The sequence below is a fragment of the Chelonoidis abingdonii genome, chromosome 6 (genome assembly GCF_003597395.2).
Source record: "Chelonoidis abingdonii isolate Lonesome George chromosome 6, CheloAbing_2.0, whole genome shotgun sequence".
Lineage (NCBI taxonomy): Eukaryota > Metazoa > Chordata > Testudines > Testudinidae > Chelonoidis > Chelonoidis abingdonii.
In genome coordinates this window covers 104,781,329-104,804,275 of record NC_133774.1, presented here as the reverse complement: position 1 = coordinate 104,804,275, position 22,947 = coordinate 104,781,329, and the positions used below count along the sequence as shown (strand labels likewise).

Below are 22,947 nucleotides of genomic sequence, written 5' to 3'. Positions count from 1 at the left end.
ACAGTGTCTGGGTGCTGCTATTATGCTAGCAAGAGATAGGCAATGGTGCTCTCGATCCATGGTTTGATCCTGTGAACAACGTAAAGTTGAAAATTAGACATTTCTTTTTCGGCTGTAGTAATAAATGTTAATTTTTACAATACTAGGGCCAGAGTCAAAAAATGAAAATGAGATTTTTAAATTGATTGTGCCCCTTTGAAGTAGTAAGTGCCCATTTTTAACAACGTGGAGAGCTCTGTGTTATCTCGAAAGCATCTTTCTTACCAACAGAAGAAGTTGGTCCAATAAAAGATACTACCTCACCCACTTTGTCTCATGTTTTAACAACTGACCTTTCACTGTAAAGTAAAAAGTGACATTTATCAAGAGTTAAGAGGAACAGTGGAGGCAGTGCATTTAACAAACAACCCAAAAACCTTATTGATTTTTCATGTATTATTTTTCATGTCACAAATATCTCTGGTAACCTCTTTGGTTGAACTATGTAAATATCTTAGTGTTCCACAAATTCTGAAATGCAGATTGGATGTAAGTTAATTCTCAAATACTTCAGTGATGTAAGGTCAAAAAATTATTTTCCACCAATATCAAGAGATTCACATTTGTTTGACCCATGTAGTGGTTTTTTAGGGAAAAGAAATTTGAAAATGCTATAAGGATGTTAAATTTCATGGACAACTACTTGGAACCAAAAAGTGATCAGTGGTCCTGTTGTCTTGCTTTACTGACTTTGAACCATTTTTCATTCAATTTTTTTAATCCCTGTATATGAACAGAGGGTCCACACCTCCAAATGTGAGACTTCCATGAAACACCAAATATTTTAGAAATCTTGCTTTAAAAAACACACAACTAACCCCCAAAAGCAAAATCTCTAATCAGTTACAGTAAAGGATTAGAGGCCAGAGAATCTTCACTTAGGCTCATCTGACCAGAACTGCTTTCCACTTGAAACTAGAACTTATCTTCTCCCATCTTGAAAACAAAGGACTTATGACCTAATTTTAATTAGGTCATTCAGTCGATCAGGAACTATATATTACCACTCCCCTCTCATGAGGATTCAACCCCATTACACAGCAGTCTACTGGCATCCTAATTGCTGGCAGATCTCCAGCTCAGGAGGGGATAGTGTGTGGGGAACATGCTGCAAAGAGTGAGTTTTGGTAACTACATAAGGGTTAGTTGTGTACGTGAAACTTAGGAAAAATGCACATAATGCACAAACTGGCCAACAATAGCTTGATCATTTTTAAAACTGCTACAAATGTATAACAGCTTTCCCATATTACTGATGCTATTCTTTTTTGTTGTTGTTGTTGTTTGTTATTTGGATTGCACTAGCACTTGAAGACCCGAGGCAGACTCTGCCCCCCTGGACTAAGAATGCAAATAAAATGATCTCCATTCCAACCGTTATTTAAATAAAAAAGCTGTTTCTGGGCACTTTTCATCCTGTGGAATGGGAAGGAAAGGTCAGAGAAGCAACCACTCCTTCCTCCTCTGAGGAAAGGGAATTCTATTTCCCTCTCTCCTTTCCACCCTCTCACCCCTTTAAAAAAAAAAAAAAAAAAATCATGTTAAGGGGAATACTATTGGTTGTGCCAGTTTTCAGTGAAACAGCTATCAAGTAGCTGGCTGCTGGTCCCTGATTCTCTGTTCCAGCTCTGATGCAGGGTACAGGGCCCTGGGACTATTTTAACTTGTATCAACTGGCTTTAGTTCCCTAGGGTGCTAAGCTCGGTGTATTCTCCTTCTCCAGCCTCCCTGCCAAGGGTTGTGGAGAGGGGAGCACTCAGGCAATTCTACTAGTTCTGCACCTGCTGGGCACTACCCTACACACAGGGAATCCTTGCAAGGAACTTGCAGGTGGCTTCCACGTCTCTTGTTCTTCCTGGGTGGTGCAAAGGGAGCAGAATAGGACAGAAAATCTGCTCCTAGGATCATTAGGGTGGTTGGGCAAGGAGGTGGTTCAGTGGTTAACTTCACAGCAGAATCTTCAGCTATGAGCTGCAGCTAAGATCTTTGAGTAAGAGTTCCTCTATTCATCATAATATTGGAATTTGACTTCGAGTAAATGGATGGAGAATCCTTGCTATCAACAGACTGTTATCTTCTGTTAACCATATCTCTTATTTTATAGACGGGGAAACAGAGATGTAGGGTTTAGTGATTTATTGGGGGGGATGAAGAAGACTCATGTTGATGATGTAGAGGGTATTAGGTACAATTCTTGGAGTCAGGGGATCTGGGTTCTACTAATCTTAGTTCTGATACTGACATGCTACAAGTTGGAGGACACTTACTATATGACTAATAGGCGTGTAGTGAGGTATAAATAAATGTGTGAAATTCTGTATGTAAAAAAGATGAATGTCAGTGACTGTTGGGACTAGAATTTGGGAATTCCTGGTCCCCCAGCAGGCACGTGCTGTACTCTAGGCTGTGCTGTGTCTGAGAAGGAAGGTAAAAACATCCTTTCCCTTGATAATGAAATATTTGAGATTTACCGGTTAAGCTCTGTTCTCTGCTGTCTTCAGTGAAGCTGATCATTTTCTCCTTTGGTTTTTACAGTTCTGTAGTCTTGTTCTGATAAGTTATCCATTGTTTCAGTGATTCCTTATCCTTGCCAGGCCCCCTGTATGTTTGCCTTCAGGGTTCTGTTCCTTTCTTCATCTGCTCCATTATTTCAATTCTTTGTAAATAGATGTTTCTCAAGTCGATCTCTCTGCCAAGTGTCTGCCCTGTTTTGCACCTGTCCCTTGGGTATTTCGTGTACACTTTTGATTCTGTCTTGCTGTCTCAAAAACTCCTAATCTATCTTCACTATCCCCTCTGTTAGATCAATTTCTTCAGTTTCAAGGTCCTGCAAAAAATTTTTGCACCTCCATGTCTGTTGTTTCTTTCAGCTCTCAGTCCTCCCTTGCTTTCTGCTCCTTTTGTCCATGTCACATTCTTCATGCCCTTCTGTCATGCTCCCCACCTCTACTTACCTGCCAAGCACCCTCTCCTCTATCATATGCATCTCTTCAGTAATCCTTTCTGCTGTACCTTTTCCATCCTCTCCATTATTTGAACTGTTGTGTTCTTTTTTTTCTTGGCTTTTAAATTGTAAATTCCTCATGGCAAGCAATACATCTTGCTCTCTAAAAGGATTGTCTAAACACAGCACCTGATAAAAATCACACGAAAGAATATTCACTTCACATGCCATTTTAGTAGAACACTATTCTGTGCAACTTGGTAAATTGAGTAATAAATCTGCCTTTTAAAATGCTTTAACTTATGTTGGATTTGAACAAATCCTTTACTTGTTAATGAGCTACTTATAAAGACCAGTTTTTTCCTTAAATATATAGAGAGATTAGGTGCTTGAGACATAGCAGATGTCCTAGAGTAACGAACTAGGTCAATGGCCTGATGGCCTGATTAGGGGCCTATTAGTAATCATTTATACTTTCACTAGACATCTTTATGAATTTTTACAATACTTGTACTTAATATATGACCCTGTAAACTAGCTGATATATGATAACATACCTCATGCATGTTTTAACCCAAATATTTACCTTTTTTTTTTTATTTTTTATTTTTTTATTTTTTTTTTATAGACAGAAATCGCCAAGAGATTGAATACTATTTGTGCACAAGTCATCCCGTTTTTGTCTCAGGAAGTAAGTAAAACTGTTCAGCTGTTAAAGTGCAATTATGTTGCTTCTCTGTTTGCAAATTAGCTAGTTTTAAGATCTTAATTTTATCACAACGCTCAAGTGTGAGGAACATCTGTTATAGCTGAAGTGTGTAACTCCCCCCTCCTCCCCCGGGTCTCCCCGCTAATTTAGTCTAACATCCGAGTTTAAACTGAAGAACTGGTGACAATACCTTAACCTCAAATTAATTCTCTTCAGGAAAAACTATAAAATGACTATAAAACAACTTTTTGTTTTCATCTTTAATGACAATACTAAGTTCTACTTAATAGTCAAGTGTTACATTCTGTGTAAATAAGAACGTTGGCCTTCAATGCTGAAATATTCATATATTATTTTTGGGTAGGTAACACACAGTTGGTAACTCAAATACAAAATGTTTTTCAAGGATATAAAAACATTGTTTGACTACAACTGTAGCATATTAAAGACTACTTCTGTTCAGTATTGGAACTGCTTTGGATTAGACTTTCAAATACTTCATAGTTGCAAAGACTATTTCACGCTCTTGTTAGATTAAATGTAGGAAGCTGCCTAGTCTTTTTGTTGATACCTCCACTATGTTCATTATATTGGATGCAGGAGTTATAAACGACTTATAAAATAGACACTAGCTTAAAGTGGTCAGAACCTTCTCATCTCAATTGGAAACTAATGATTTAGTTACTAGAAGATATTCTCTTTAAAAGTTTCCAACATTTAAGTTACTTTACGACTTTTGCCTCACTCTCTTAAACAATGAGTAACAAATCAAGTGCTTTTACATCTTAACTGGCATAAGATTATCTATAATAGATAACCTGGGCTTCTGCCTTACTGTGCAGATTTCTTTACAGAAACTATTTTTGTGCATACTGGTCTCAGTTTTAATGTACTGATGTTTTTAAGAGGTGGGAAGAGGAGAAGCTAGTTCAACAGCTTAATAACACAAATTTTTAACTTTTTTTTTTTTTAAATAGCATCAACAGCAAGTGGCCCAAGCAGTAGAACGTGCCAAACAAGTGACCATGGCTGAACTAAATGCCATCATCGGGGTACGTGGCCTTCCAGGTCTACCTCCTACAGTGTGTATAACCAGCTTTCATTTCTTATTGCTTTGGTTGTTTTAAAATAAACTTGAGAATTTTTTGATATCTAATTCTGTTTTGATACCTAATATTGTAGCTCAGACTTATTTGACTTGGCTCACTCAGATTTTAGAGGAGGGAGAATTAACAGCAGCTTATTTTGTAACAGAATGTCTTTTCATTCCCTGCACTCACATATTATATCAAAACCTTTGCTGCAAGAAAGACCAGGGAGTTTGGGAAGATTTATTATCTATTGATCATGGGTATTGTATGCTACTTGATCTAAGTTACCTTTGTTGTACCTCCTGCTTTTTATGACATTTGAGTTTTTGGAACCTGTACAACTATTCAGTCGTCTTCCTTTTCTTTTCTTCTGCATCTTTTTTCATGAATTTTAAAGTAGCAGGGTAATGAAAGGAAATTTCTCTTGCTTTTGAAGTAGTATTAATTGTCTGACATAATGTTCTAATAGCCTTTCACCAAGTTTGTGCTTCTAACTATGCTGAAATAAGTTAATACTACTTGTTTGTGACTGGTTGTCAATCACAAGTCATTTGTTCTGCATTAATGAACTCTGTGAACCGTGCATTCCTTCCACTGCATGAGTTCATTTCCCCCATCACTAAGTCTAGAATATATCTCATGTTTTCTGCCCTTCCAGACTAAGTGAAAGAAGTAGCCGAAACAAGAAGCCGTCCTTTCTGATTGTATTCATATGTGAGCGCCTTGAGCGGATTCAAATTACTCATTTATCAATTTATGTTAATTGCTTGTGAGAAGATGTCCTGCTGGTCTTTATAGTTCCCTCAGACACTTTGTAATGATAATTAGACATGCTGCTGTACGGATTAACAGTGCCATAGTCCAATGACGTCTACAGACAATGGAACCAGTTAATCCATCTGTGCTTAAAATTACATCCCAACTGGAGATTGGGGGGGGGGGGGGACATAAGAGGGAGGGAAGATTAAAAGAATGAGCCTCAGCTTGAAAACTCTCCTTTCATCAGTTTCTCAATTGCAGATCTGCAGTCGGCTTGCCTGTGGTAAGCTATTGGCACTCAATTAGGTGAAATAAACTAGGAGAGTGACCTTCATTTCTTCTTAATAGCTTTTCCCTCCCTCAAATGGGGAGGTTCAGTGGATTTTCAGCTTAAATTTTATTCAAGCTGATTTATTACACTTGACAGATTAGCTTTGCATAAACATACCCCCCTTCAAATTGGAACCCCGTTTTTCCCTTATTTTCAAATTTTGACTGTTACTGAATTAATTCACTAATCATGTTTAATAAAAGTTACATCTGCATTTGTCTGCAGTTTTCTCTGTGCTTTGCGTGTGTAATGAATTTCCTTATTTTGAAGATCAATTAAATATACATGCAAGCATACTGTATGAATAATATTTGATTAGCAAAGATTTATAGAGTGGTGTTTTCTTGCTGTTTTAAAAGTGTACAATTTCACTGAGGGCAGTTCCTGAATAAAAAGTCTTTTCATAGTGGACTAAACCTGTAGGACACTTTTGCACAGTGCGTTGTGTGTGTGTATATATATATAAAAAAAAGGCATTAAAACATCTTTGTCATTGGACCAAGAAATTGTCCTGACAGCGAAAACTTACTGCATACAAAACTTGTCTTACCAAACTCGCTATGATAGTGTTGTCCCAAGTGGCATTTCCTGAATGTGTACTGTTCACTTCTGTGTTCTTAGGTCTACAACTGCAGAGTACAATTAAGACTATTTTGTAGGCAGGGTTTTTTGGAGGTAGGGAGAGGTATGTTAATCTTATGAATAGAAATCTCAGAATTATTTAATTTTAAACTACCAATGATCCTTCAGTAGAAACATTTCCGTTTGTTTTATGAAAGAGTACTCAACAATGCTGTCATAGTTCAGATGTTGTAAATGAGGACATAAACATGTAGTTAGCACAGATGTATTTTAATTTTCACTGTACATCTGTGTATTATGCATACTAGAAATCAGATGCATGTGAAAATGATCTTTTACAGTTTTAGGTGATCAATAATTATCCTATGCTGCACAATAAGTTTCATGCTCTGACATAAGCTTGATTTTGTTTGAAAGGGATTGTGTGCATCCTGGAAAATCAGAGTAGCATAAAATTGGGTTGACAATTCAGTGGACCTTTGCTCCCCTTCATTGAACATGCAGTGTGTCTTCCTGTCTCCCCAGAGGGGAGGAGGATCAGGAGGCTGGCTATTCCTACAATCAGCAGCTGCACTGAAAGTAAACGCAGCCCAGTTTGATAGCAGCTGTCAGTATTGTTCAGGAACCCGACTTAGTGTAAAGAACAATAGAAGGGGCCATGCTCTTAAACTGCAGTGTCTTTCAGGCTAAGAAAAGAAATAGTAATTTAACGGTTTAGACATCTATTATGAGTGTGAAAGATCATGAAAGACTTCTTTAAAATGCAAATAGACCAAAGCATTCTCCAACAGTATAAGGTACAATCAAGTAGCCTATGGCATCATCATGCTAAAGATATTTCTGTACCATAAATGTTGGGGATGGGAAGAAAGTTAAGCATTTTCTCAGCAGATGTTCAGTTAGGTGTTCTCCCTGACTTGGTAAAATCTGCATTCTTGGCATTTCTGTCTGAGCACTGATTTTTCTTTCCTATTTTAAAAAAGGATTGTGATTCCTTGACATGGTATAATTCAAAATAACTGGTTCCATATTCAGTCTTGCCTCATTAATTTAGTTATAAAAGAGTCAAGACTGAATTTGTGTTTCCATTGGGCGCACATATTGAGTTGGGGGGGAGGGAAAGCAAAACCAAACCTTGTAATTTAGTGGACATTAAAAAATTAGATTGACCCATCTATGTCGCTTGGAGGTGTGAAAATCCACACCGTTGAGCAACATCGTTAAACCAACTTAAGTCCTTTTGTAGACAGCACTTGGTCGACAGAAGAATCCTTTCATTAACCTAGCTACCACCTCTCGGGGAGAATCCCTCCCTTCAGCCCAGATAGTGTCTACATTGAAGCACTACAGCATCACAGGTGTGACACTAATGTTTTAAGTGTAGACAAGCCTTAAGACTTGTTTCTTGATAGGCCACTTTTAAAATACAAACACACTACTACTTTAGCTACTTGAGAAAATTGAATTTAGAGCAAGACTGAAAGCATGTAAAAGCAATTTTTATTCAGTGTATGTAAAGAAAGTATATTTAAGTTGGAGGAGTAATGAGTGCGCTGTTGCATTCAGAAACTTTAATGAATAAAAATAAAATTCAGATAGTGTTAACTTCTTTAATTAGATGTTGGAAGATCAGTTGTGAGAGGTGTGTTCGTGCATACACTCATTCGCAGCCCCTTACTAATGATTATTGAAATGTGTTATTGGGATTGTCTAATTACTCATGTCAAGCCACTACAGTTTGGCTGAGCTAATTATTTTACTTTTCAGCCACTGTACATATCTCTGCATGTTCAGCCATTGTACGTCTGTTATTTTTTTTGAATTACACCAGTGTTCATTGTATTACTGTTTCTCACTAAAGTTGATTGAGTTAAGTAGTAGATTTGCTAGATACTTAAATGAAAAGTTTGATCCTAAAGGATAGGTGCACCTGTTAACTCCTTTGCACCACTGATTTCAGAGCTTTGCCTGAAGTCTGTTTGGGGGTTGAGGAGAATCCAGATCATGGCATGAAAGGATTAAGTGGATTATCATGGTAGAACTTGAAGGGATTTTTTTTTTTAAAGATATGATTAAGCCACAAGCTGGAAAATCAAAGATGCCTATCAGCTCACATCAGGAAGAGCTAAGGGACAGTTATAATTAGTCTATCCCACTGTCAGCAATAATGTAATTTTGCAAGATTTATATATGGGCAACATTAATAAAATCCAGACATTTCTATAAAGTGTACATTCTTAATTTAGAACTACAGATCTGTAAATTGGAAAGCTATTTTAGTATAGAGAATGTAGCCTACAGACATGAATGCTTAGTTTGACATTAGTTGCTAATGGTTCTGCAAAATGTATCTTTTTGGATTGACAGTACTTTTCAAGACAGACTGATTTGTAGACCTCCAAAAGAGTTCTCCACTGTTGCATGAGGTGATTGGCTAAAGGATTAGCAAACTGCTGAATTATTTTTCTCTCCTTGGCTGTGGTTGCCAGCTATCTCTGGGATGGTAGTGTGTGAAGCTTAAGAGGATGAGGTTAATCTCTTGAGGGTTTATTCTTATGAGTGTGTAGTTAATCCTTGGAAAGCCTATAAATAACTAGGCTGTATGTTTTGTTATAGAATAAAAATACAGACTAGAACAGAAATGAATGCAAAATTCTGTGCAAGGGAGGGGCTAAGCAGCTGTAGCATTACTTTAGTTTAGATCCTTCTCAACAGTGATCTGTATTTTGTGCCAAATGATATTTGTGGGGTGGGGCAGTTTAAGAACAATGACTTAGTTTTCTTTAAAAAGAAAGCTGAGTGCAAGATACTTATGCATCTTTTTGATACACTTCATAGCGTACTAACCTATAAGAAACAAGCTAAAACTTTGCTGTTCAGATATTTATAGTTTTTAAGTACGTACAAAAGTGCATACACAAACTTGTGTTGTGCCTTAAATTACATGGGATTTCTTACTGTGTATTTGCATTAGATACAAACCAAGTAATCGGTTTCCTTTTAGTTATCGCAGCTGAGGCAAGATTCATTATTTCAAGAGCAAGTGACTTGCTTAATGTTGGGGATTAAGTAGATACCTTGACTTTCAGCTTTCCTTATTTTATTATGTGATTTTTTTATTTTATTTTATTTTTTTTCCCTTCACTCAAGTTGTGAGCACCCATTTCTGGAAAATCATGCCACAAGGTAATTGCAGTTCTCAAAATACACATTCTTGCAAGATGGGAACAATTATGTATACTTTCTGTGCTACAGCCCAAGCAATGATGAACATAAATACAACACTTCCAAATAATATTTAAAGGTGACCTTTAATAATTATGTATGTGGCTTTTGCTATATAAAGAAGACCTGAAAGGGGGCTTAAATATGTCTGTGTGGATTTGGAAATCATAATCGTCATGTTTTCCATGATTTTGCTGGAGAATCTGAGAGATGTGAATGGTACTTCTATGCAAGGGGTGACAGCATGGTCAGTGTCCAAAACGTTAGTGAAGTTGAACAGTGTGTTTTGTTTTAAACTGACTAAAACTCCCTTCCTCTCTCCATTGCACAATTTTTATTTTGTCTTTTGTCTGTCACCACTTCAGTAGTTTTCCGTTGATTAGTTTTTCTCCTAGATAAGACTTTTATAAAGCAAGTAGGTACACCTCTACTCCGATATAACGCGGTCCTTGAGAGCCAAAAAATCTCACCGCCTTGTAGGTGAAACCATGTTATATCGGGTTTGGTCCAGTATGCCATACCAGACCGGACCGGCTTCCCCAGCGGTGATTTAAAGGGCCTGGTGCGCCAGCCGCAGCGGCTGGAGCCTCTGGCCCTTTAAATCTCCGCCCGAGCCTGGCTGCCAGAGCCCTGGTGGGGATTTAAAGGGCTCGCTGCTCTAGTTGCTGTGGGGAGCCCTGGGCCCTTTAAATCACCGCCAGAGCTCTGGCAGTGGGGCTCCACGCTGCTTGACCGCATTATATCTGAAGTTATGTTATATCAGGTCACGTTCTGTCGGGGTAGAGGTGTATGGGGAAAATACTTTCAAGTCCCTCTACATCGATCATAAAAAAAGCAAAAAAGGATACAATACTCACATCACCTTTAGACTGATATGTAATTCAGCTAATCATCTCTGCATCTCAAAACAGTATGGATATGCTTGCATTGATTATATTTTAGAGGTGTAATGAACCTGCAAATAAATGTAGATGGAGATGGGCAGAATTACAAGGATTATGTGGTTGACCCAACAAAAAATTATTCTTTGTTTTTGGTTGCAGAATTTTGAGAGCAGTACACGTGCTGACAGATTTATTCTAGTAATATTCATTAGCCCTGTCAATTTCCAGACCAAATTGCAAAAATTTGTCTAAAATAGAAAAACATGCTTTAAGTGTTTTAAAGGCTTGCTCCTCTATCCCCAAAACCACTCTCAAAGTGGATTAGTTAAGTGGTTTCAGATGCCCAGCCTGTTGGTTCAGTCCAAATATAACAGTTGAGTTCCATGATGGAGTAAGATACTACAGAATATACCCACTTGATTAGTTTCTAGCCCTTTATGGTTAGGAACGCTCTTCGAATGTCAACCCATGTAGTATTGTCTCCAATGTTTGGGGACTCCCTTGGCAAATAAGAGAGATATTTTCCCAGCAAGAGCCAGCACTCCGCCATATGTGCTTCCCTTTATTGTACTTCACCCTCTCCCCTTTGTACTGTTCTCCTTGGTCCAATATTCCAGGCTCTATCCTTCACTGTTTTTTGTTCCACCAATGCTGACCCCGCCCCCTTTTTTCCTACCACTTAAAAAAATTCTTTCTCTCTCATATGTGTTCCAACTTCCTTCATTTTATTTCCCTTTCTTTTTTACTGTTGTAAGGTCCTTGAGCCAAAGACCACGTCTTATTTGTGCAAGTGTCTCACACCTGTAGTGCTATATAACGATATATACTATAAGTATTAAAAATGTAATTAAAATACTTACTCAATGAAAGCTTAACTGCTGATCATATTAAGCAGAAAAAACCATTCAATGTGCAAATACAGAGGGGTAGGGCTGTTCAGCCCCACTGTTTCAAAAAGTGCACTGTTATACTCTGCACTGCGGAAACCTACAGTAAGATCTTTCATCTTCCTGACATTGGGCCTAGGCTTGTCTTTTGAGAGCCAGAAGGGAGGGAGGAGAAAACCTAGATGTTGCTGGATTTCTGGGCATTCTTCCCAGAGGTTTAGAAGAAGGAAGAGCTGCTGTACCTTCTACTGACTGCTAAGGAAAGAATTTGAGAAAAAGCAATACAGTATTCCCAAGTTTTACCTCTCTCAAACTACTTGCTTGCAAAATTGGACATAAAAATACAGAAGCGTCACAGCACACTATTACTGAAAATTTGCTGCCTTTCTCTTTTTTACCATATAATTATAAAGTAAATCATGATTCCCAGTTTGAGAAACGCTCATATAGTATATAGAGCAGTATAAACAAGTCATTTTCTATATGAAAGTTTAGTTTGTACTGACTTCACTAGTGCTTTTCATGTAGCCTGTTGTAAAATTAGGCAAATATCTAGATGAGTTGCTGTACACCTTGAAGACCTCTTCAAATCCCCAGAGGTATGTGTACCCCTGGTTGAGAACCACTGCCTTAAAGTAAAATGAAGAATGTATTAAAATAAAATAAGGAGTTACAATAGTGTAATGCTAGTCTGTAGGAAAAGAATAAGATCTAGAGATATCCTAAGAAGGAGATACCAAAGCATTCAGGGGGAAGCAGAACAGTCCATCTGATAAGAAGCCTAGGGAGGAAGCAGCAAATCATCTGCTCCCATCGGATAAGTCTTCATTCGACACCTTTTTTTTTTAAACCTGGAGTTAACTGAGGTATCTGTTTGTAGAGGCTGGTGTGGACACCCCACACGTTTGTTCTTTACCCAAGGGTGTTCGTTCATGGGAACTGAAGGGAAGAACAAATGTTTGCCTCCTAGAACAAATATGTGGGGAGTGTTCACACTAACTTTTGCCAGTTAATGTGAGGTTAATGAACAAATTTGTAGACAGTTGACTCAAGTTAAAGTTGGCTGAAGATGACGAGAAGCATCTTTCTTGTGGCTTACCTTTTCGTCGCCAAAACTGTGTGTTTTACACAGATTGGTACCTTGGTGTAAAATTCTAGTTAAGACCAGGCACAGGCAGACTTTACCTAGTCAAGGTCAACCTTGTATCCTGCCCACTCACTTTCATTAGGGACTTTTTAAAAACAAACACCCCACCCCAGTGAACACACAACCTCTTTGGGCCCGTGATGAATAGGTAAGAGTGGAAATAGTTTGAGATTCTTCTGAAATGTGAGGTGGGGAAGATTGCAAAGAAGATAATGCAAGAAATCGTGGGAACATAAGGAAAGATACAATAGACAAAGGAGGATGGAAAAGGAAGAGAAATGGCAGTGGTTCTGAATCTTCTGCTTCTTGGCCTGTCATGGAGTTGTAAAGATTCCTATCATGTAGATGTTCTGTTGAGGGTCTCATGTCCCTAACTTTGTAGATCAAGGCAGTGTGTGTGACGTGGGTTTTAATTCATTAATATATGTATATATGCCTCTGCAGAGTGAGTTTGACACCCTTGTTTCACCCTGAGTTGAACTAGTTTTGGAATTGGAATTAATTTGGAGGGTGAGTTGGGAAGGAGTTGCTTTTAGCTAGTGTTTCATTTTCCTACTTAACCTACCTCATTTCAGTCAAACAAATTTGAGAACTTTGTTAGTTTCCTTGATTTTTTTTTTGAGATGAGCGGTTGAGTATTAATTAACATGGTTTAAAATATGGGCTGAATGAAGAACAAGGCAGGAGCTTTGAAACGTTAGCTGATTTCTTATGGAAAATGTGAAGAACAGTCATAAGCCATTCTGCTAATATAAGGTTAGCCTCCATAGAAAAGGCAGTTGCTTTAAAACAAGGTAAACTTGCTAGTAATTTTCGTTTTTTGTAATTTGACGTTGTTTTAGCATCAGTCATCTCCACAGAAGTAAATGGTGCCAAGCAAGATTATGATTTTGTGGGAAGGCAAAATAAGTGGCAAGAGCAATAAAGATCCTGTTTTCATGCATTTGTCTATAAGAAAGCAGGAAAGAGAAATAGGATTTCCCCCCTGAGACATTTAGGCTTTTAAATAATAGCGAAGTCCCATTATCACCTATGAGCTGGATGTATGAAATGTGTAGGTTTTGATAGTTTTGCTAATACTACTCCTCTGTAGACTTAAATCTCTTAGCAGGGTCACATTTTGTGTAGTTAGAAATAGAACAGGTTTGCTGAAGACACTATTCCCTTGTTTTGAAGAGACATTCTTTTCCCCAACACAGGGCACTATAACTTGTTCACATAATGGAGATCTTTCAGATAACTTCTGCAGAGCTACAAAGATTTCATTCTCAGCTGTGTAGATGCAGCAGTGTGCACTTCCCTGTTTGTTTTTCTGTGGCATACTATAGCTTCAAATCCCAACAAATAAAATCTGAGCCTAGAAAGAAAGAGGAAGTAAAGGAACTGAAATAAGTACAGACAGTTCAAAATGGTGGATTGAGTTAAATTAAAGTTATTTTAAGTCACTAGTTTTTAATCATGATTTAAATCAGCAAACAAGAAAACTTGATTTAAATGATTTTAATTAAAAAGCACAAATGCAAAAGAGTATTTTATGAACAAAGGTTGATTTGCATTTATTGGTAATTATTAAAATACATTGATCTGCTATTAAATAACAGCCTTTACACTAAATTTATGCAGTTGAACAGCTTAACTTGCATTTATTTAGATTCTTAATATTTACATTTTTTGTTATAGTAAAAAATGTGAATAATGCATGCCTTATTCACTAGATGAATTTTTATTTGTGATTTGTCAGTTTCTTCAGATGAGAACACAATTAAATGAACAAAACTAGCATTTCAAATTTTTTTTATTAAATAAAGCTACCTTAAAAGTGCCTTGATTTTTTGTTTTTTGTTTTCAAAACATGTCTTGCATTTAGAACTAAATGGATTTATTTAAAAAAGGAAGTATTATCTGTAGTTAATGGAACCGGTTTTCCGGTCCCTGTGTCCTTCAGGATTTTAAAACTAGTAGATCTTACCCTCACACCTAGTTTTTATTTTTAGATTGAAAGAGGACACCAAGATTTTCCACTTTTTCAACTTCCAGTTGGTTTCTTAACTTTTGAATGAACTAGTCATTGAACTGAGCTAGTTGAATAAACTGAAATTAAGAAAATATTCTCTCTCCATTTTCAGGAAAGGCTACTGCTGTCAAAAACAGCTTTTGCACATCAGCAAACTCTTCTGGTCCAGGTGCTTAACCACTGATTTCCACCAGTTCAGTGGTTTGACTTCCTTTAAAACTTAGCAGCAAACATGCACTGCTTAATTTTATTTTTATATTTAAATTAAATGATTTTAATAAGGTTGGACCTTAATGTAAGTTGTCAATTTCAAAGCTAGTTGAAAAAAATCTTAAAAAAACAAATATTTAAATAAAAAATCAGGTTTAAATAAGATTGATGATGGGGGGGAAGGAAGTATTTTTAATCCACCCTAAATCAAAAGAAATTAGATGAAAATTAAGCAATGAAGGTAGCAATCTAACTTTTTTTTCACTTTTCACAAATGAACTCAGAGAGAAACGAACCAACAATTGGATTATGATATTATTGAACATAGAGATACAACTAATTTGACAGCTTCATGGACAAACATCCCAGCCTCATGGATGCAGTGGTTAAATAGCTCAAAAAAAGAGCACAACATAATGATTGGGAAAACGTACTCTTCTCTGCTGACTCTCTCATTGGAATAACCCAGGATGGAAGTGTATGGTGTCCAAAAGACAAATTTGAGGGACATTCAGCATCTACTGTCATTGGAAAGCTTGGGATGATGATGTCCTTAATGTGGGCCTTTTCACACACTTATACTAGCATTGGGCTTTGTTTTGATATACAGTGTACTTGACAAAGTTCTTTATGCTAATCAAGACTACTCCAGGGCACCACAGAGCACTCTTCCCCCAGACTACCTTAAGCACTCTAGGTCTCTCGCTGAAACATTTTTCCTTTTAAGTGTGGCTGTGGAAGTGCAGATAAGGGGCAATAGTGTTTAGACCCTCTGTATCTTATGAGGTGGCTACAACTTTCCGGGCTGCTAATGTGCTTTTGAGTGAGCAACTAGGTGGTTTGAGCATTGGCCTGCTAAACCCAGGGTTGTGAGTTCAATCCTTGAGGGGGCCATTTGGGGATTGAGTTGGGGATTGGTCCTGCGTTGAGCAGGGGGTTGGATTAGATGACCTCCTGAGGTCCCTTCCTACCCTGATATTCTGTGATTTGACGAGTGTGATTTCTTTTGGACTCTGCTTCCTAAAGGGCAACCAGCTGTATACAGCACCAGCTGGAGATCCCAAGTGGCCTTCAAGAATAGCCCCAAAATCAGTGGGTTTAACCTTGAGGCTACAAAGATGTATGTTATGTGACTAGCTATGTATCCCTGAAGAGTGGTGACCATTTTTGAGCTAGCTGGAGCTGAAAAGGTATTCCTGGCCACTGCTGCGTTTATTACCGTTCAGGTATATTGAGGATTGTCTTAGCTACCATGAGTTTCCAAAGCTGTGTTTTTTAAAAAATTAGGTGCTTACATTTAAACAAAGCAACACTAGTGCACATGGGGATGAAGAGGCAGTAAGGCTGAGTGTAGAAATAAATTTTCCCTTCTGTCTTTCTGCCCCCTCAGAAAGCTGGACAGACTTTCTGTTTTGGCTGAATTTGGAAAGTCTTTTTCTAGCAAGAACAGTATTTCAAGGCTTTAAACAGTGTCTGTGCTTACCCAAGCATTCTTCAGGAAATCTCCCACCTTTTCAGTACCACTGGGACAGCTCCAGTGGTAGTAACAATGGAAATAGCGCTAATGCGGGAAGGGCATAAGTGCCTTTACCACTGTGTTGTGTGGACATGCTTAGAGCTAGTGGCTGTGACATGGTGGTAGAAATACTAGTCTTTTCTGTGTTAGTACTAGAATCCTGCCACCATCAATGGAGCTGCCCTAGTAGTAGTGCAGAGTCAAGAAACTTCCTGAAAACTGATTACATAGATAAGCAAGTAATCACAGGTGTTAGAACACTTTCAGAACCACTCCCATCATTCTCCATAGGTAGCAGAATCCTGGAGGGCCAAAAGTCCTTTGGACTCCATGCTCACTAGGATCAATGTAAAGATGGAAGTGGGAAATATGACTATAAAGGCGGGGGTGTTTTCACTCCGTCATCTATCTCAGTGCAGCTTTGAAGTATGGGAATGCACTTCGTCCTTCCCTTTCAAATTCAGCACCAATTGCTAACAGAAGGATGTGCAGAAAAGTCTAGCCCTCTTACTTATGACCCTGTTCATTCTGGAGCCAGCTCAGTATGTGAGACGCAATGACAGCCTTTTTTGTAGCCTTTCATATGGTAAGAGACATTAATGACTGCTGGAAGAAACGTGTGTCTGAGAGAGTTTACATTTTGCAATGTGTACTCTGTCCTTATGACCTGAGAGAGGCTGAGTTACAGGAATTAGGGTGGGAATTGGGGCAAATTTAGATAAAACTTGTATAACCACTCAAACTAAGCTCAGTTTGTTCTCTAGGAAAGTGTCGTTGCTTCTTCCAAACTCAGTGTAGGTGTGCCTGTTTTAATTTGCAATTTACAAATGTATTTACAAACAGTATGACTTTCTGCTCAGAGTGCATGTTGCACATCTTTGAGCTTGCATTCTCTAATGGAAATACACAGCAGAATGTACGTAAAACACAAAAACCAAATGCAGCATTATAATACAGATGCAATTCCTCCCCTAGGGAAAGGATGTGAGAATGAATACCGTGTAACAGATATTAGTTATATCACGTAATATGCTACTGGAAGGTGCTCAGACACTATACTGATGAGGGCAATATAAGAACTTGCATAGAATAAATATTTCATATGCTCATATACGTTCTTCATAGTTGTGTGTCCCTGTCCCCCGATTTGATTAGATGTGCTTATTATTGGGGGAAACAATCTGGATACAATATTTTTGCTCATAGTCCAGATTTCTAGTGTTGCAGTAGAGATGGGATAGAACTTCAATAGCGCAAAAGAAGGTGGCAGAAAGACTTGTGGCTGTGGAGGAGAGAGCTTTAGTTTTTGAGGTTAAATCTGGTAATAGCACTACTTATCTCTCTTCTACTCATCTTGAGTTCACCAGGGTAGTCTGACACTACCACTCTGCACATAATAGGCATTAAGAATATGGTTCAGGCTTCTGGCTGGGCGGTGAAACTGTCTACACTAGCTCTGCTCTTTGGTAGCTGTTGATCTGTGGCTTGGGAGATAGCCCTGCAAATTCTACTTGCACCAGGGCCTGACTGCAGGAGGACAAACCCCAATTTAAAAGTCTGCATCTGCCCCATGTCCAAACTGCTGAGCATACTTCACCTTTTATGAGTCTGTAACCTGGTCTCAGCCCAATCAGGTAACCTCTGTGCCTGTTCATTCTAAGTCCTTGGCTGCTGGTTTTTTCCCTTTGACACCCTGACACTAGACTGCTGATCAAAGTAGGGACACAGAAGCTACATCTGCCCATGCTGAGACTAGCAGGATCTGTGTGTTAGGACATTTTTAGTGGTGGGTTGTGGATCACCCTATTGGAAGAGCCGAGTATGTACTACCTATAATCATTTTCAGAACTTGGTGCAAAATGCATGTTTCTGAATAAGCCTACTCGCTATCTAGGAACTACGAGGTGTGTGTAAAAGTATAGGAGTGGCATGTATACTCTATACTGTACTGTCTTTATATAATGTGTGACTATATTCATGCACTGTGCTTAGGTAACAAGATGGAGCTCTCCCAAGATGGTCGTCCCTCCCCACACTTGCTGTACCTCAGCTCCTTTATGCAACATAGATAAGGAACGTATACAACACTAGTCACCTTAATATGTAGGCACTACACATGATAAATAAGGGGCACAAGACATAGATCTTCTGGGGCTCAGCCACTTGCCTGGAAACTAAATATGCTTCAGTTACAACTTGTGACCGAGCCCCAGAAGGTGAAAGCAGTGACTGCTTTTTTCTGCATCTTGTGCCCTTTATTTTTTTGGGCCCCATGGCAAGATATTAAGGTGATTGATGCTTTGTACATACCTTATATCAAATTGTATAGAGGAGCTGAGGAAGAACAAGCGAGGACAGACTGCTGCTGGGGAGATTGCCACCTTGTTATGTGTGCACAAGCGAGAGACTACCAGTTTGGGAGCATTTCCCTTATTTGCAGTATTTGAGGAGGGGTGGAACTGCTGCTTCTGCCTCTGCTTGGCAGGCAGAACAAAGAACTCACTAGCAATTTTTTTCCATTGTCAGGAACTGGGAAAAGGGGAGTGATGGAAGAAGCCAGGAGGTAAGTTTAGTGGGGAGAGAGTTGTAGAGTAACGTGGTACCTGGGCAGGAAGAGGATGACTGAGCTTAGGGCTTGTCTAAGCGAACACCTAGTTCACAGCCAGATGGGGCGTTAATCTGCCCCCACTAGTGTGCTGTGCGCTAAGGGCTAGTCCACACTAGCAGTGCTAAAGCATTGCTGGGGCAGTGTTGCCATGGCAGCTTTTTAACATGCCTCGTTTTAAAAAAACCCACTCAATAAGGGGTGTAGCTCCCAGTGCTGGGGCACTGTTTACACTGGCACATCACAGCGCTGCAACTTGCTGCACTCAGAAGGATGTTTTTTCACACCCCGGAGCAAGAAAGTTGCAGCTCTGTTAATTGCCTGCGTAGACAAGCCCTAAATGTTCACTTAGGCAAGTCCTTAGAAACTTAATGTAATCACTGTGTAGAGAGGAGAATGGGCTCCTGGCAAAGATTGCTTGCCTTGGGAGCCCTGGATTAAATTCCCTACTCCACTACAGGCTTCCTGTGTGACCTTGGGCAAGTCACTTTAGGACCAAATCCTCAAAGTTACTTGGCTGTTCCTCCACTCTACACCTAACCAATAGGTGCCCTCTGCCTCAAGCTATGTGCCCACACTCCCTCTACAGTACAGGAGGAGAGAGAGAGAGAGATGCCTAAGAGAGAAATCCCCAGAAGTCAGTTGATGGGAAGCCACCTAAGCTAGTCAGCAGTGAAATGCTGAGGTAAGGGGTGGGGAGAGACTTATGTGCCTGGCTGACAGGCTGGAGATAAATGCTTCCCTGTGCTTGGGATCAGTCATGAACCCTGTCTAGCAGTTAGGTGCCTGGCCCAGGTCAACTGTTTAGGTAGCCCATGAGCTAGCAGCCAAAACCATTTGCGCAAAACAGACACATTTCACAGTTTTTACAATAAGAGTCCCCACAATAGCTAGTAGGCCAGGGATTAGGACATTCACTGCACATCTGGGAAACCCAGACCTGATTTGGAGCAGGGACTTGAACTCTGGTCTCGCATATTCTGGGTGAATGCCCTAATCCCCAGGAGAGAGAAGACATATGCATGCATCCTACCTTGTCCCCAGGTGTCTTGTGCTGGCTGTGCTATACTGGATCCCTTCCGCTATCCATGGCTTGCATCTGGCCTTACTTCTGCAAAGTCTGATGGTTCCTAGCCATATTCAGAGCATGCCTACAGTAGTGGGTTGTGCTAAAGAGAGAGGTGCTTCCCCTGCAAAGCTTCAGGGCCTCTGTAACTTTGACTTGCGGTGTTGCTCCAAATAGCTTGTTAGCTGTGGGATTGTGTCAGGGCTTAGGTGACTTTGCAAATGCCAACTGGTGGAAACTTTGGGGACTTAGGTGCGTACAGCATTAGGTGGCAGCTCAGTGGTGGCTTTGAAAATGTCAGTGTCTAAGGATCTTTGTCAGTCTTGGCCCAGGTCTTCCCTTACCTCAGCTTCCTATCTATAAAATAGGGGTAACTACTTCCCTACCTCACAACGTGTAGTAAGGATAAATACATTAGAGTGTGAGGTGCTGAGGTACGACTGTGGTAGGAGCCAAATAAGTACATAAGATATAGACATAGGGACGCCAGGATAGATCAGTCTATATGGGTAAGTACAATCATATGCTAATGTGACACACCTCTGCAGACTTATAAATAAATTTGATGCGGTACCCGTAAGAGAAATTAGTGGTTCAAATCATCAGAACCTCTGTGTTTTTAATAGATATGAATCATCAAGACTTAAACAGAACTTTTCAAAGCAAAGGTTTCTAAAACTTATTACAAACATGAAGTCTTGCTCTGCAACCCTTAATAATGTGGCCCACTGAAGTTACTCTCTGGTATATTTGGTGGAATGTGGCCCTTGATTTTTTTTATATATATGTAAAAATATATAAATAATAAAAAGGGCCACATTCCACCATGATGTATAAAATCATCATCTCCACAGAAATGCAATTGCCTCAGAATTTGAAATGTAGCCTCTCTTTTGGTACCATACAATGTACTACACAGCAGTTGAAGAATGCAAGAACAATGGAAATATAAAACTACAGGTGAATTTAAGCAGGTCCTAGGTATTTAGACACTTCAGAAATCACACTATATAGATCAGGAATCGTCAGCCTTTGGCACACAGCTCACCAGGGTAAGCACGCTTGGGGGCTGGGCCTGTTTGTTTACCTGCCATGTCCGCAGGTTTGGCCAAGCGCAGCTTCTGCTGGCCGCAGTTCACTGCTACAGGCCAATGGGGGTGGCGGGAAGCGTCAGCCAGTGCATCCCTCAGCCCACGCTGCTTCCCGCCGCCCCCATTGGCCTGGGACAGCAAACTGGAATCAGTGGGAGCCGTGATCGGCCGAACCTGCAGATGCGGCAGGTAAACAAACGGGCCCGGCTTGCCAGGGTGCTTACCCTGGTGAGCCGCGTGCCAAAGGTTGCTGATACCTAATATAGATGTGTAAAAAGAGCTTACAATCTAAATAGAGTAGATGAGTTAAAGAAAGGAAGAAGTATCACCATTTTGCAGATGGGGAACTAATGCTCAGAGATTAAGCTTGGCCAGTATATCTCAGGAAACCCCTGACAGAGCTAGGAATTGGACCAAGATTTACTCAGTCGCAGTCCCATGCTTTGAACAAAACTATCTTTCTTAATGACTAGATGTGAACTTTGACAACACCCTTATTCCAAACCAGAGGGTCAGTGAAATATTGCTCTGTGATAGCTGTTTTTGATGGTGAGGGGAAATTGGGACAGAAATTTTGAGGAAATAAATGCTGTTTGAATCAGCTTTCAAATGATAAACTGAATTGTTCTTTTGCCAATATTAAAAGGATTTTGGGGAGTGGGGAAAGGTGGTTGTAACAAAGCCGTTCTGGTTCAATTAGAGATTACTTTTAAATCAATACTGTGGTTGATTACCACAATACAATTGCTTGTGCATGCATCATTGCAATTATTTTACACACACACACACACACACACGACACAGCTTTTGCTCTGCAAGCAGTGATAGTAATTGGTGGTAAGACAGACCTGTTACTCATTCTTCTGAGCACGTTTCTTATGGCAAGTGTCTAGATTTTAATTAAGTGCTAATGAGCATGCCTGTCAGACCGTGATACTCTACCAACTTTTTCAGTTTTATGGCTCACTATTGCTGAGCTCTTAAAAAGAGACAGAGCAGGCATTAGTATCTTTGAAGTGGCAGGAAGGTGATTATATGCATAGTATAATTGTTGCTATCATCTAAAGTGGTGAATGCCTACTTTGTGAATATGTCCTCTGATTGTTGCTGTTATCCATTCTCCTGCTCCTTCTTCATTTTCCCATTGCAGACAGCATAGGCTCTCTGTTTGGAGTGGGTGCTGGGGAAGATGACTAAGATATCTTAGGTTTTGTCTACACTGGCACTTCGTCAGCAAAATTTTTGTCATTCAGGGGTTTTAAAAAAACAAAAACAAAAAACACACCCCGGATGATTAAAGTTTTACCGATGAAAAGCACCTGTGTGAACAGCAGTTTATCAGCAGAAGAGCTCTCTCCTGCCGACAAACAGCAGCTACGCTGTGTAGCGTTTAGCAGCACAGCTGTAGTGGCACAGCTCTAAAAGATGCGTAGTGTAGCTATACCCTTAATAACTGAGCGTTTTCTAACGGAAACAGAACATGAGCTCTTTGGGGCTGGGATTGTCTTCATCTGTGTTTCATATAGCACTCTGTCTATGCGTGGCTGGAATATAAATAAAGTTTTAAATTGAAACTAGATTCAGATCATACACACTCAAGTGCAATAGCTCCAGTGTTGCAAGAGACCAAATTTAGTCCCTTATTTTATAGCAATTATAGCAGTCATTCTGCAGATAGTTATATAACGGAGAGTCCTTACAAATAAGCCAAAGTCATAGAATATCAGGGTTGGAAGGGACCTCTGGAGGTCATCTAGTCCAAACCCCTGCTCAAAGCAGGACCAATCCCCAACTAAATCATACCAGCCAGGGCTTTGTCAAGCCTGACCTTAAAAACCTCTAAGGAA

General features: G+C 39.5%; 1 protein-coding gene across 3 annotated transcripts in view; it reads left to right on the top strand.

The window, feature by feature from the left end:
* The window catches only part of LOC116823190 (transducin-like enhancer protein 1), a 94,227-nt gene that overhangs the window by 18,021 nt on the left and 53,259 nt on the right, over positions 1 to 22,947 (top strand). For 2 of the 3 annotated variants that reach the window (XM_075067299.1, XM_032777586.2), the window contains exons 5-6: positions 3,612 to 3,674; positions 4,670 to 4,744. In XM_075067299.1, coding sequence (XP_074923400.1) covers positions 3,612 to 3,674; positions 4,670 to 4,744 — 138 coding nt within the window. Of the gene's footprint in view, positions 1 to 3,611; positions 3,675 to 4,669; positions 4,775 to 22,947 lie in introns of all 3 variants that reach the window. The other variant, XM_032777589.2, reaches the window with a different exon arrangement.